General features: G+C 34.4%; 1 protein-coding gene across 1 annotated transcript; it reads left to right on the top strand.

Annotated features, from left to right (window-relative positions):
* The first annotated feature begins 26 nt into the window (after window positions 1-26).
* On the top strand, window positions 27-9348 carry LOC127834210 (uncharacterized). The gene is made up of 2 exons (XM_052359867.1): window positions 27-4008; window positions 4330-9348. The coding sequence occupies exon 1, from the start codon at window positions 27-29 to the stop codon at window positions 3378-3380; it is 3354 nt and encodes a 1117-aa protein (XP_052215827.1). The 3' UTR covers window positions 3381-4008; window positions 4330-9348.
* Window positions 9349-14928: the final 5580 nt, after the last annotated feature.

The following is a 14928-nucleotide window of genomic DNA, read 5'->3' on the forward strand; positions in this document are numbered from 1 at the left end:
TAGCTAATCCTGAAGGTGTTGATTTTATGAAGAGCTGGCTAGGAGAGAATGTTATACCTTCTACGGCTGAAATACATGCTCATATTTCAAATCTCACAAACACACAAGGAGTTTTGTCAAGTAATTCATTTCAAGCATCTTCATTAAATGATAAACAAAAGATGGCTCATGACATTGTTGTTGATTATGTTAAAATTAGATTAAATTGGGAAAAAAATAAACAAGCACCTCCCCCAAACCCCTTGCGTCTCATTCTAATGGGCAATCCAGGTACTGGAAAAAGCTGGACACTAAAATGCATTATAAGCAGTGTAATAAGCCTCTTACAATCTAACCCTGATTCAGATGCACAGGTAAGCACTTGGACAGACAGAATCAAACTTGCAGCTCCCACAGGAGCTGCATCAAGTCAGATGTACTTCAAGTCAGAGACTTTGCATCGACTTTTTTGTATACCTGTCCATCTAAATGAAAAAGATTTGCGTCTGGAAGAAACATCTGCCACATATTCCAGACTTTTGCTCAATTTTGACCCCAAAAAATTCTTTCTCCTCATTGTTGATGAGTTTTCCATGCTGTCACGAGAGATATTTGCCTTTGTAACTGAACGACTGATTCAGTGCAACATTGATCTCGACAATATTGGCATTGTTCTTATTGGGGACCCAGCACAGATTCTTCCGATTGCAGCTGAACCTCTCTGGAGCGCTCGTTCGTACACGCATGAAAACAAAAAATGCAGTTCCCTTTCTATTAATGGTTTGATAAGGTTTAGACAGGTCTTCAAATTTCCACCGTTACAAACAATACCAAACTATGACAAATGGCAATCCTTAACATCGCCTAAAGATCGTCTTTTATCAGATGATATTACTGCTTGTCGGAAAGATCTGATGCTGGGCCAATTTGATGCTGTGTTTTTGACTGAAGTCAAAAGAACAGATGTTGATCCCATTAGTCAATGTTTCACTGGAAAAGTGCTTGTCAATATGAGGTATGGTAAAAAATGCAGGGAAAAAGAAATGCTATTCCTTAGGAAAAACTGTGCAACAGAACGTGATATGAAGATGGACGGGAAGTGGAACAGTGCACATATCATCCATGGGTATCATTTTCATTCAAAAAACCATGAAAATAGGTCAACTGTTGAGTCTGAAAACGCAAAAGCTCTTCTCAGACATCACAAAATAACAGGAAATCCGATAATGCGAATCGACTCAATACATCGTCCAGCAGCAAAAGAAAACAAGCTGAGAGCAATGTCTGCAAAAGAATTTGAAGGTGCCCCACCCAGCTGGCACGCATGCAGGGGAATGAGAGTCATGCTCTTACGTAACATTGCTCCAAGTATAGGTCTCTACAATGGATCATTACATACTTTGGTGGGACCAATATATAACAGGGACAGCATTGTTGCTTCTTTAACTAGTGCAGATTTGAAAACAGGAGAATTACAAAACTGCATTACTACAAAACCAATCGATACATGTGGAAAAGTACAGCAGATTCCCCCAAAGAGTGTATTGCTTTCTGTTGATGATGTTCCTTATTGTAAGGATACTGTTGATGAGTTTCCTTCAGGCGTACACATGACCTGTAAGTTTCAGGGTCCTAGTAACCCACCAGAAATGCCTGATTTTATGGTAATAGAAGCTTCCAATTACTCAGGCCCAAATATTTTAAGATTACCAGGATGCGAAAATTATGTCCCAATTCCTCCTGTTGAAAGTTACAAACAAAAAGCTGGGAAGACAAAGTCAAACATACCCATGATTAGAATCGCCTTGCCACTCGAAGGAGGAGATGCAGCAACAAGTTTTAAAGGACAAGGAGCTAATTTCCCATTGGCTGAAGTTGATCTGGATGGCTGGTTTCATGTGCCTGGCATATTCCTGGTTGCCATTTCTAGGGTTAGAAGTCCCGCCCATCTTCATATACGTACTTTTCCAAATTACATGGACCTTAAAGTACAAAGGCTTAAGGAAAATGTTCTTGATGCACAAGCATTTGAAGAAGCCGTAAAAGTTAAGTCTGAACGCATGTACCGACATAAAAACTGTGGCGACCCATTTTGGACTACTCATTATAATGATTTGGCAGACAGTATCATAGATCAAGCTTTTGCAAAAAGGTTAAGTATCAAAAAGGACAAAGAGGAACTGATTCGCATCGTGCAACTTATGTTTATAGACACCGATACAAATGTTATTATGAGAGTGCTTGAAAAGTTGATCGAAACCCAGGAATATCTGGTAGCTGAAGCAGCACCACACATAAGTCAAGAGGATTATGAAACCTTGACTAATTACCAAAAGAACAAATCTGTTAAACCAAAGGTTTTAAAAAGACAATTTGACGATAAGTTATCTCTCGGAGGCCCATCATGTGACATTAAGAAAAGGAAATTACCAACCCCAAAACAAAAATTGTCACCTCTTCATCCCATACCTAATGAAAATTTGCTGTCCCTAAAAACTCGACCTGATATTTCCAGACAAACATTTAAAGGTTTGCAAAACAGTGGAAATAATGTGTGCTTTTTGAATGCCCCAATTATAGCTCTTTGCCATACCAGAAGTTTTGATGCCTTCTTAAGGGAGTGTCAATACTTGCACCAGCAATGCTCTGGTTACCACCTTCAAAATGAGATTTGTCCTCTTTGTGCACTGAATGAGGTTGTAAATCGTGCCTATCGGCATCACAATTTACCCCTAAGGGATCTCCCTAAAATGCCAATTATAAAACTAACAGAGTCCCTGCTCCCTGGTTGGCGCCTAGGAATAGAACACGATGCGGATGAGTTCCTTGTTAAACTTTTTGACCGTCTTGATCAAACATACGATTGCAAAATTCACAAGGGAACTGTCAAAACTACAAAAACATGTCAAAGTTGCAGTTCCTCAAAAATCAAAGAACAATTCCGATCCCAAAGAATCTTAATCAATCTTGTAGATCTAGAAGAAACACAAATACGTATACAAGAGGGCATTAACAAATGGCTAATGGAACAGAAATTGCTTAATTGTGAACATTGTGGTGAAAAGTTACATGATGTCAAACGTGAATTGGTCAGACCGCCCAGTCTCCTGATAATAAATATTCATCGTAGTGCACAAAAGAGAATCTCTCTTGATAATAACATTTTTATTAACAACGAGACCTATGAGTTCAAAGCGTCTGTCAATCATCACCACCAACACTACACTACTGTTGGGTGTGTTGATAATAATCACTATATTTTTTACAGTGATGAGCGTGTTCAATTGTGCCACGGAAATTTAGAGGAAACAGAACAACAAAATTTTTCAATAAATACAGTGAGAACACCACTTGAAGAATGTGCCATTGTTTTAATCTATGAACGACAATTGCATTTATAACTTAAAATTACATCTGGGAAATAAATACCATGTCTCTAATGGAACAAATTATATTCAGAAAACATGAGTACATGCATGTATGTAGGCACCTAACATACAACTGCTAGGCACATATAATCAATTTTGTTTACATAAATCTGATATTACAGACAAAATCATGTTCACCATCATATCAGAGATTTACGTATTAAATGCAAAGAGAGCCTGCGACGCAATGGACGAATCATCTTCGTCAAATCTATTTAACATATAAACAAAAAACAAAATATCTACAAACATGTCAAACAAATATAATCCCAATAAAAAGGTTGTCGGAATAAACATAGGAAATTTGTATCAAAATATAAATAGACTACTTATAACCTGTATCTTGTCAGCCCACTCTGACCCATCAACAATAGCCACGAGAGGTGTCGCCGAGCAGGGCATAGATGACAGGTCCCTCGACGCAGCGTCATCGGCTTCTTGTCTATTCGCCCTGCTCTGGCTGCATCTGTTGAAAGGCACATAAAATCGACAATTTTTACATAAATCTGAAATTACCATCGTCAAATCTATTTAACAAATAAACAAAAAACAAAATATCTACAAACATGTCAAGCATAAAAAATATAATCCCAATAAAAAGGTTGTCGGAATAAACATAGGAAATTTGTATCAAAACATAAATAGTCTACTAATAACCTGTATCTTGTCGGCCCACTCCGACCCATCAACAATAGCCACGAGAGGTGTCGCCGAGCAGGGCATAGATGACAGGTCCCTCAACGCAGCGTCATCGGCTTCTTGTCTATTCGCCCTGCTCTGGCTGCATCTGTTGAAAGGCACATAAAATCGAAAATTTTTACATAAATCTGAAATTACCATCGTCAAATCTATTTAACAAATAAACAAAAAACAAAATATCTACAAACATGTCAAGCATAAAAAATATAATCCCAATAAAAAGGTTGTCGGAATAAACATAGGAAATTTGTATCAAAACATAAATAGACTACTAATAACCTGTATCTTGTCGGCCCACTCCGACCCATCAACAATAGCCACGAGAGGTGTCGCCGAGCAGGGCATAGATGACAGGTCCCTCGACGCAGCGTCATCGGCTTCTTGTCTATTCGCCCTGCTCTGGCTGCATCTGTTGAAAGGCACATAAAATCGACAATTTTTACATAAATCTGAAATTACCATCGTCAAATCTATTTAACAAATAAACAAAAAACAAAATATCTACAAACATGTCAAGCATAAAAAATATAATCCCAATAAAAAGGTTGTCGGAATAAACATAGGAAATTTGTATCAAAACATAAATAGACTACTAATAACCTGTATCTTGTCGGCCCACTCCGACCCATGATTTCAATCTTACTTTACTCTCAATATATGCTGGATAACGGAAAAGCATCTTCATGGGATTGAAGGGTGATGAGTTACATGAAAGTTTATGTTGTGTGTTATGTAAATATATACATGTTTCATTGGGTTTTTGTGCATGTAAATACTGTAAAATTAATGTTGTTTGTTATGTAAATATACATGATGTTTAAAGGTTTGTGTTAGCATTGGATATTAATTATTAATATATTATTGCATGTAAAATTGTAAATACTGTTAGATTAATGTTGTTGTGTTTTGTAAATATAATGTTCTCTAGTAATTAGTTTTTATGCTCTCCGAAATAAAATTTCGGCGGAGCATATAGTTGCCAGTTTGTCCTTCCTTCTGTCACACTTTTGTTACATTTTCTCATAGCACCTTTAAAACTTAACCAATCTCTTTCTTATATTTCCAATATTTCTATGAAAGTTAATAACAAATAATTGTTTTCATCATCAGTATATGTTAATCTGGCGAAACATGAATACATTTATTTATTTTTTATTATTAATACTTGTAAAACAAATCTTTATTATGTTCAACTTCTTTATTAAATTCATGTACATGTATGTATGAATATAACACTGTATTATGTGAATTTGGAATAAGACATCAAACTGCGAATGGACATCATTTTGGTGATTTTCTCAAACAAAACTATTCATTTCATGATCTACATATATTTTGTAATACATTATCTATAATTTAAGCTTAATAAGAAATTTTCCATGACTTTCATTAACAGTGATTGAATTTGTATCATTTAAAGTGTATTTTGAAACCGTGTGCATGCGCGGCATGGACACAGTATCATTTCATGAGTTTTTTTTTTTTATTAATAAGAAATCCAGTTTTGAAGTATAATCAATTTTAATGATGCTATTATATATGCAAGTATATGTTTTAAGTATAATTTGTAAAACTAAAAAAATGCAACATATAAAACTGCATATTATGCACTTTTGATAAAACACAATTTATTCCCAAATTGATGTCTTATTCCCAATTCACATAATACAGTGTTAGATGATCTTTACGCGATCAATATGATGTTTAAATATTCTTATTTGTTCTCACATTGACTTAATGCTTTGTATAACTATTTTGTAAATGACAAAAAACTGTAAAGTTTACGTCAATAAAACAATCTGTGTGTCTGTCTTATTTGGCATGTAAATACCTTGCATGGACCTCTACCTTATGATGAGGTTTGAGGTCAATGGGGTCAATGTCACTGAGGCTAATAATAGATTCTAATGTCTCACTTTTTTTACAGTTTGTCATAGCACCTTCAATAACTAACCGATCTCCTTCATATTTGGCACGTATGTACCTTGCATGGACCTCTACCTTTTGATTAGGTTTGAAGTTACTGGGGTCAAGGTCACTGAGGCTTATAATAGATTTTTCTGTCACTCTTTTGTTACAGTTTCTTAACAGATCTCTTTCATATTTGGCATGAAGGTACATTGCATGGACCTCTACCTTATGAATAGGTTTGAGGTCATTGGGGTTAAGGTCATTGAGGCTAATAATAGATTCTTCTGTCACACGTTTGTAACAGTTTCTCATAGCACCTTCAATTCTTTACTGATCTCTTTCATATTTGGCATGTAGGTACCTTGCATGGACCTCTACCTTTTGATGAGGTCACTAGGGTCAAGGTCACCAAGGCTTATAATAGTTTTTTTAGGTGGTTTTTAACACATAGATTGACAAAGCCCGTCATCGGGGAGCATCCATCAGTTTCACTGATTTTCTTGTTTTTAAGGCTTTTGTCAGTTGATATTCTTAATTTTAAGTAAAATAGCATTTGCAAGCAATATCAGAAATGGAATAATTCTTTGACCGTGAAATAAAATTGTATAACTGAGCAATTGTTAAATTGCTAATAACATTTACAGGGTGCAGCATCAACGGGGTTCAAAATAATGTTGTGGTTACGGTTCCCCAACGGGGCCTATTATTTTGCTGCGACCCTACATCATTATATTCAAAATTAAAAGCCAAAATAAAAAAAATCGCGATAAAATTTAAACTGTACTGGAGGAACGTTTTTTAGCCACATCAACATTTTTAACGGAGTGCGATTTTTATGCACGCACCGTTAGCATCATCGGCGAGGCACTTTATGTATTAAATGCATAGAGCGTCTGTGTTGCAATGGAGAAATCATCTTTTTTGTCAATGTTATTTAATGTTTTACGTAAATAGTAGTGCTGTGCCTCCGAACACAAGTGACACTCGGATTTTTTGTAGTGCTGTGCCTCCGAACACACGTGACACTCGGATTTTTTTAAAGTGCTGTGCCTCCGAACACATGTGACACTCGGATTTTTTTAAAGTGCTGTGCGTCCGAACACATGTGACACTCGAAATTTTTTTTAAGTGCTGTGCCTCCGAACACAAGTGACACTCGGATTTTTAAACTACAAATGGGAGAAGAAGCCCGATAAGGTGATATAAGCTGAGCCTAGGAACATTGAATCGGATGGCGCCTGTTGATACCCCTGCCACTGAGCAGCTAATACGAGTTATAACTATAATTAAATGCATCGATTTGATTACCATGCCAATCCTACTAAATTCGATTTAATTCTTTAATATATAGCCATAGATAGTAGAGTGCCCTGTACTCTGACTATTTGATACAGAAAGGTCAATGTTTTATCTTTACCTGAAATAACAACGCGCGATTTGGTTAATTATTACTTTGGTCATCCAATCAATAAGCGGGTAAAAGTCTACTTTCGGACAAAGAGTAAAAATGGCTGAAAAAGTTGTGGCCGAAAAATTGTAATAATCGATGCGCCTATGAAGCTAAAATAAAAAGTGTGACGGTATTTTGGGTTTCGGGATGGTAGCCCTCCCTATAAAATTACATGTAAACTTTGCTTCACGGACCTGATTTACTCTATTTTTAGCTTACCTGTCACAAAGTTACATGGTGAGCTCACAGTACAGGCAATATGTACTTTGACAAAAACGCGTGTCCACGGTGTTCAATTGTCCCAATGGGTGACATTTTGGGGGGGGGGGGCGGACACACTACTGACCGCGGTGTTCAGCGAACACCTGAAATTGCCGCGATTGCACGCTATCGTAAACAGGAACACCCGTGATCACCGCGATGCTGCGCAGCCACCGTAAACACCTGTCTGTGAGAGTCATTCACACGTTTTAAATGTACATGTACAAAATAAAATCATATACTTTATGTACATGTTGATATTATGTGCACATTTTTTATGTGTACTTAAACTCGGGCAGTACGTTAAGTCGGAAACTGAAACTAAGCGTTTAGATAATCAATACTATTAACTTTTATGGTGTTAATCAATGCAATTGCCCTTTTTGTTTTCACAAAATTGGGTTTCATTTTTCCCGATTTCCAGAAAATAACTTGTACATGTTGCATGAAATCTAAATATAGCGTGTTACAGCGTGTTTGATTTTTATTTTAATCAGATGAAATGTCAATTCCAAATAATTCGCAAGCTACCCCGGTTCTTAGGAAGAAATTCACTACGAAAATTTAAATCGAAATTAAAAGATCCCAATGTTGTCTGCGCTACAAAGATTTTGTGTCAAAAATAAATACACCCATGCCAATTTTTGCGCGCTTTTTATGGTTCAGAACAAAGAAAATGAAAATATCATGGGCATATATACATGTATTTATTTGTGGCTACAATTTGTAACAGAACATGAACTCTACACAACGCGCACACTAGGCGTCAGGTGATTTACGAATGTTGCAATACACCTGTTCTGATTGGGCGCTTATTACATCAAATCTTTAAATAGAAACATGCAGAAATTCATTTGATAGTTTAGAGATATGGCGAATGTTGTGATTTTTGCGTTTCTATCACACTTTTATCTGTTTAAGCGAACACCGTAAAATGAACACCGCAACGAGTGGCGTTTGTCAAAGTACACGTTGCCTGTACTGTATGTGATTGTTTGTTGTCTGGCGTCCGTGCGTGCGTCTCTCAACAGTTTGTGTGAACAGTAGAGGTCACAGTTTCAATCCAGTCTTTATAAAATTTGGTCAAAATGTTTATCTTGATGAAATCTGGATTGGGATTGTTTTAGGGTTGTCTGGTAAAAAACTAGGTCACTAGGTCAAAAACTAGGTAACTAGGTCAAATAATAGAACAACCTTGTGTAAACAATAGAGGTCACAGACAGACAAACAGACAGACAGACAGACAGACTTTTTTATTCAAGACTTGCACATTGTACATCGTCTAAACACATATATTTACAACTAATATGTCAACATGTTTTCATCAAATATGTATGAAATTAAGTCAGAATGTTATCTTGATGAAATCTGGGTTGGATTGTATTTGGGTCATTTGGGGTCAAAAACTAGGTCACTAGGTCAAATAATAGAAAAACGTTGTGTAGGCAATAGAGGTCACAGTTTTCATATATAATTCGATGAGAATGTTTATTTTGATGAAATCTGGGTTGGGATTGTATTTGGGTCATCTGGGGTCAAAAACTAGGTCACTAGGTCAAATGATAGAAAAACCTTGTGTAGACAATACAGGTCACAGTTTTCATCCAATCTTTATGAAATTTAACCGGAATGTTTATCTTGATGATATCTGGATTGGTGGTTTATTTAGTTCAAATAGGGTTAAAAACTAGGTCAAATCAACAACGACGGGTAAGACACCCCTGAACTCAGAGTTTCGGTTCGAGGGTGGGGAGGTGCTGATGTGTCACTCCTTAATGTTGCTTCCTGTGAACGCTTTGTTCTCAGGGAACGGTCCAAAGCCCGTGTAAACACAGATGGGGAAGAACACAATTTATGTGAGTAGGAATATAAACATACTAATGAAACATTTCCAATCGATGTTTACATTTAGCATTTGTTATGCGTTATTTTGCCATTTACAGGCGACTTTTCACCCAAGAAAAACTACATCGCAGTCAGCGCACCAGGTAAAAGGCCTGGTAAATGGCCCAAATATCAGCCTCAGCGTAGTTTCTTTTCCTGTTCTTCTTAACTTTAATTTTATTTGATATTGAAATATATGTATTATATATAATATGTTTTTTACACATTTTATATAAATTCATAGATATTTAACAAAATCGTATAATCTCGCTTTAAAATTCTTGTTGTTAGTTTAAAAGTTATTTAGCAGTTTTAAAGTTGTTCTGTTGACTCAAGTTGATGGTGTTTCTCCAACTGATGAGTCCCGGAAACACGGTACGAGTCGACAAAACATTAACAGTAAGTAAAGTTTGTAACTTCTGGTCATAAGCATTATTTTAATATGACCTACTGTAAGAGAAAGACGTATGGGAACCTTTTTATGCCCTCAAAGGGTGGCATATAGTTTTTGAACTGTCTCTCTCTCTGTCAGTCTATCTGTCCGTCCGAAAACTTTAACATTGGTCAATATTTTTGCAAATTTGAAGATAGCAACTTGATATATGGCATGCATGTCTATCTCATGGACCTGCAAATTTTGACAGGTGAAATGTCAAGGTCATTCTTCAAGGTCAAAGATCAAATATATGGCTTCAAAGTGGTGCAGAAGGGGGCATTGTGTTTCTGACTAACACATCTTTTCTTATACCCTACTTAAAAGCAATTATTAATTAATGTAATTTTTGTGCTTCATCCAGAAGTTCACAAGTTTACTTTCTGTAATATTGGGCAGTCTGCAAAATTAACCCAAAGCCTGATTGCCAATGCGATGAAATCTCGGCACTAGCGATAGAAAAATTGAATATATATTGCCTGAATTGCAATGAAAAAAATTCAGAGCAAATAAACCAATTACATGTTATAATCAATTACGCATTCCAGGTGTAAATTCTTACAGTGACAACGCTTAATTACTTCCCTTAATTTTCTATCATTAGTCATATCCATTAGATATTATAGAGAGTGTAAAGTCTGGCTCGCCTATTTAAAAGTAATACTTTTGGTAAACTGAACTTGCATTCTACGCCGATAAATAAAATAATAGTGCGAGGGGTTTTATACATTAAGTAAAACGTTTAAATTTCTTTATTACAATAGCTTGAAATAACGAAATAACCGTAACAGTGTTTATCATTCAAAATATTATATTGTAAAAATCTCTCAGTGTCAGATGTGATGGAATAAAAGTTTGAAACCTGGGATACTGATTAGTATGCAATCTTCCCCCCTCCCCCCCCCCAATTGCAATTGATATATAACGACTGTTGATATTACTTTCATAATAATGTCACTGTAAATTATTTTTTCTGGACATGAAACTCTTCTGGCTATGACATTTTCAAAGATTCATAGCCACATTGGCTATGAAGACAAAAAACTTAGTTTTGCAGACTGATATTGGGACGAAACACACCAGACGTTCGGGTCCATAATTTTCAAAATCCTCAAATATGAAATAGTTAAAACGCAAATTTACTTAAGGTTTTCCAAAATTTAGCAATTATAAATGTTTAATCATGAATTTGGTAAGTGTCTGGGGTGTCTTGGAGAGTACTTTTTTGTCAATAAGATAATAGAGCCAATGTTAGCACTATTGGTTTTATTTTCCCTAAGTATTCACTGATGAAATTGAACACTTATCATAACTTATGGTTATAATAATAATATATTGTGTAGGTTGTTTAAAAAAAAGATATATACAGTCTAATAACCATATTAAGTCATAAGACATGTATTTCTTAAAAAAGAATGACATTATGTGTGTTCGCTGTAAAAATATTTTACAGAAAAAATCGACTTAAGCTCAATGTCACCCGAGTTGTTAAAGTGCATTTTGACGGTATTGCCCTTGACTTTTGCCCAATTTGTAACAATGCCCTATTTTGAGAGCCCATTCTGAATTAAGTTCATGTCAAAGGGAAAAGTTATGCCTAAATAAATGAATATTACGAAACTAAACATTGTTACACTGTCGCTAATTTTTTATATAAAACAGTCTATTATGTGAAGTTGGAAAACGACATTAATTCTAGAATGGACTGTTTCAGCTTCATTTGCTTTGTTTTGACCATGCAAATGTCAGTGGTCATAAAAACAAAGATTAAAGCCATAGAGTACAGAGTTCTCTATTAAAAATAGATGGACCTTTGCTCATGCACTGTATGGGCAAACCCTCTTTGCTCATACACCGCATGGGCATATCCCATTTGCTCATGCACCGTATGGGCAAACCCCTTTGCTCATACACCGTCTGGGCAAACCCTCTTTGCTCATACACCGCATGGGCATACCCCCTTTGCTCATACACCGTCTGGGCAAACACCCTTTGCTCATACACCGTCTGGGCAAACCTTCTTTGCTCGACACCATTAGCAATAGTTGCTCATATATGTATGAACAAACAATATGCAATTGATTTATGCTGAATGATTATGTGAAATAAAGATAGGATATTTGTTGTTTTTTGGTAAAGAGATCATAGAAATAGAAAGTATTCTTTTCGTGAGTGGCGAAGCAACAAGTGAAAGTATTTACTTTCAATGATCACGAGTTAATAAAATTAGATAGTCTATTGAAACTAACACATTTTCTTAGTATTTTATGCCAAGTTGACAAACTTACTGCTATGAAATCCATGTTTATCAGAAAATTCTGCGGGAATCTGAATTACATGACGCTACGTTATTTCACAATTTTGCATTTACTGTAGACGATTGGTAACAAAAAACAATGAAAAATTACAGTGAGAATTAAAGATATTTTTCACTGTTTGAACAGTGAAATATACAGTTTTTGTCACACATATTTCACTGTAAATCATCAAAGAGCATATATTGATATGCTGTTATTGTATAATTTGTTAACACATCTGGATGTGTTATTTTAAAAATAAGAACAACAATTTTCAATTTTCAAAGTCATATTTTATTGTTTTCCCTGGTTTATTTCATTTGGAAAGTTTTTGACATGTATGGAGACTTGTACATTAGGTTTAATTATTTGAATTTTTTTTTTTAAAGAACAACATGCACTCTTCGAAGTAAGTTTTTTATTTTTGGTTGTAATAGAAGACCATTTTTTTCATCAACAATCATTAATACAGTTTATTCCATTTTATGTGCATTTAATTGATGAAAAAAAGAAAGCAATTCAAATTTTAAACAATTCTATAAGCATGCTTTTAACCATTATTTTCTATAATTCATGATGAAAATTACTGGAAAACCGATAATTTCATAGGATGAAAAATATTTTTTTTCATAATACATAAAATAACACAGAAACAGAAAAATTAATTAACAGTCTTGCAATGTTAACAATGATGTACAATTCATTGTGTTTTTAAATAATGAAATTTTTGTATGAAAATTGACATTTGTCTCACTCAGGTTTGATAAAGACTTCAAATTTAATAATGTAAAAAAAATACTGTTAATGCACTGCGTAATTTGACCTATAATTTGTAAATTCACCAAAAAGATATTTTAAGCAGATTAGTATGTAAATGTGACAAACATATTGTAAGGTAGACAAATCTGTTTAAAATAATAAAAATACATAGATTATATATGACATTATCAACATGTACAGTCGTTTACAGTCATTCCAATAAAATATTAAAATCTATTTCAGGAACTTGACGGTAGAATGTATATTAAAAAATTCACACATGTGATTGTTTTAAAGCAAAACCATAATAAATTTATATATAGCACATACACATTAATTATAGAAAAACCAACAAGTATAAATATATATATTGAAATATATAACAATATTGATTGGAAGTTCACATATAACTTTGTTTTTAAAAACTCCAAAGATACATTATATACAATGGCTTCAAACTAGAATTGTACACAGAATCGTGGGTACAAAATCTCTGTTATTTAATAATATTGATTAGAAATTTACACATAACTTTGTTTTTTAAAACTCCAGAGATACATATATACAATTTCTTCAAACTAGAATTGTACACAGAATCTTTGGTACAAAATCTCTGTTATATATGAAATGAAAAGTTTAAATGACAATCTATCATGTTATTTTTGTAAAAAACATGAGGAAACCTTAACTCATCTCTTCAATCCATTTTCAACTATATAAAACATTCAATGATTCTGAACAACATCAATTTGCCCAACAGTTCTTGCCAACATGTGCTCGTTGGAATTTTTTTATGAAGAATTGACCCCATCATTATTTTATTTTATTCTTGAAATAAAATGGTATGTTTTTATTTGTAAAAAAAATAGTAAAATCCCAACATGTCCAGGGCTAGGAAAGACTTTTCAACTAGCATGGGAAATTCAAAAGCACACCATTTCCCTAGACTCGGAATTTCCCAATTGGTCAGTTGTTGCATTATTTATGCTATGGACCCATAACGAAAAAATGTCCTTGTGTTGAATTAATGTGCACTGAAATGAATATTTGAACTATACACTGTGGTGTTGGTATCACATTTTCTTTTCAAATCTGTATTTACCATTTACACGAGAAAACAGTGATTGTATTACAAATTTCCATATTATGTTACTATAATTAAGATCCCTGTCTTATATAGAAAGTATAGTTACTACATGCTGTACTTGTATTTTCTGTGCTTTTACAAAGATTTACTAAGTACACATGCATACATTGTACACTTCTTATAAACTTGCATTCTGTTTATAAACTTGCAAACCATGTAGCTGTATACAAACACAACAGTTTCTGTATTCAATTACTACTTGTTTGTAAGGTATGAAGTAGGATTGACCACTCCTTCACAAAGTTTATCCTATTTCTACATAAAAACCGATAGAATAACTACTGATACTATAAACTTGAGCTCTATACTATTGATATTTGTTGAGCATGTTTTTTTGCGATCTCTACTTTTAAAACACTGTATGATACAACATGATGTCATAACAAATGATGATGTTTAAAGTAAACAAATAGCTCATTGCAAATATTGGGAAAGCATTGCTATTGCTTTGATTTTAGGGCGATAAACGACCACAAATTAATCGGATAAATATAATATTATGTGAGGGTCGGATAGAGATCAAGATTATAACGCTTGGCTTGAAGCTTGCACGATAAACTTGATCTCTATTGGACACTCACATAATATACACTATTTATTATGCAAGACAGACACCATAACCACTACACCACTGCCACCACATGCAGAGGTTGAAATGCACACACTTAATCACACTTCTA

Source organism: Dreissena polymorpha, chromosome 6, assembly GCF_020536995.1.
Source record: "Dreissena polymorpha isolate Duluth1 chromosome 6, UMN_Dpol_1.0, whole genome shotgun sequence".
NCBI classification, from domain to species: domain Eukaryota; kingdom Metazoa; phylum Mollusca; class Bivalvia; order Myida; family Dreissenidae; genus Dreissena; species Dreissena polymorpha.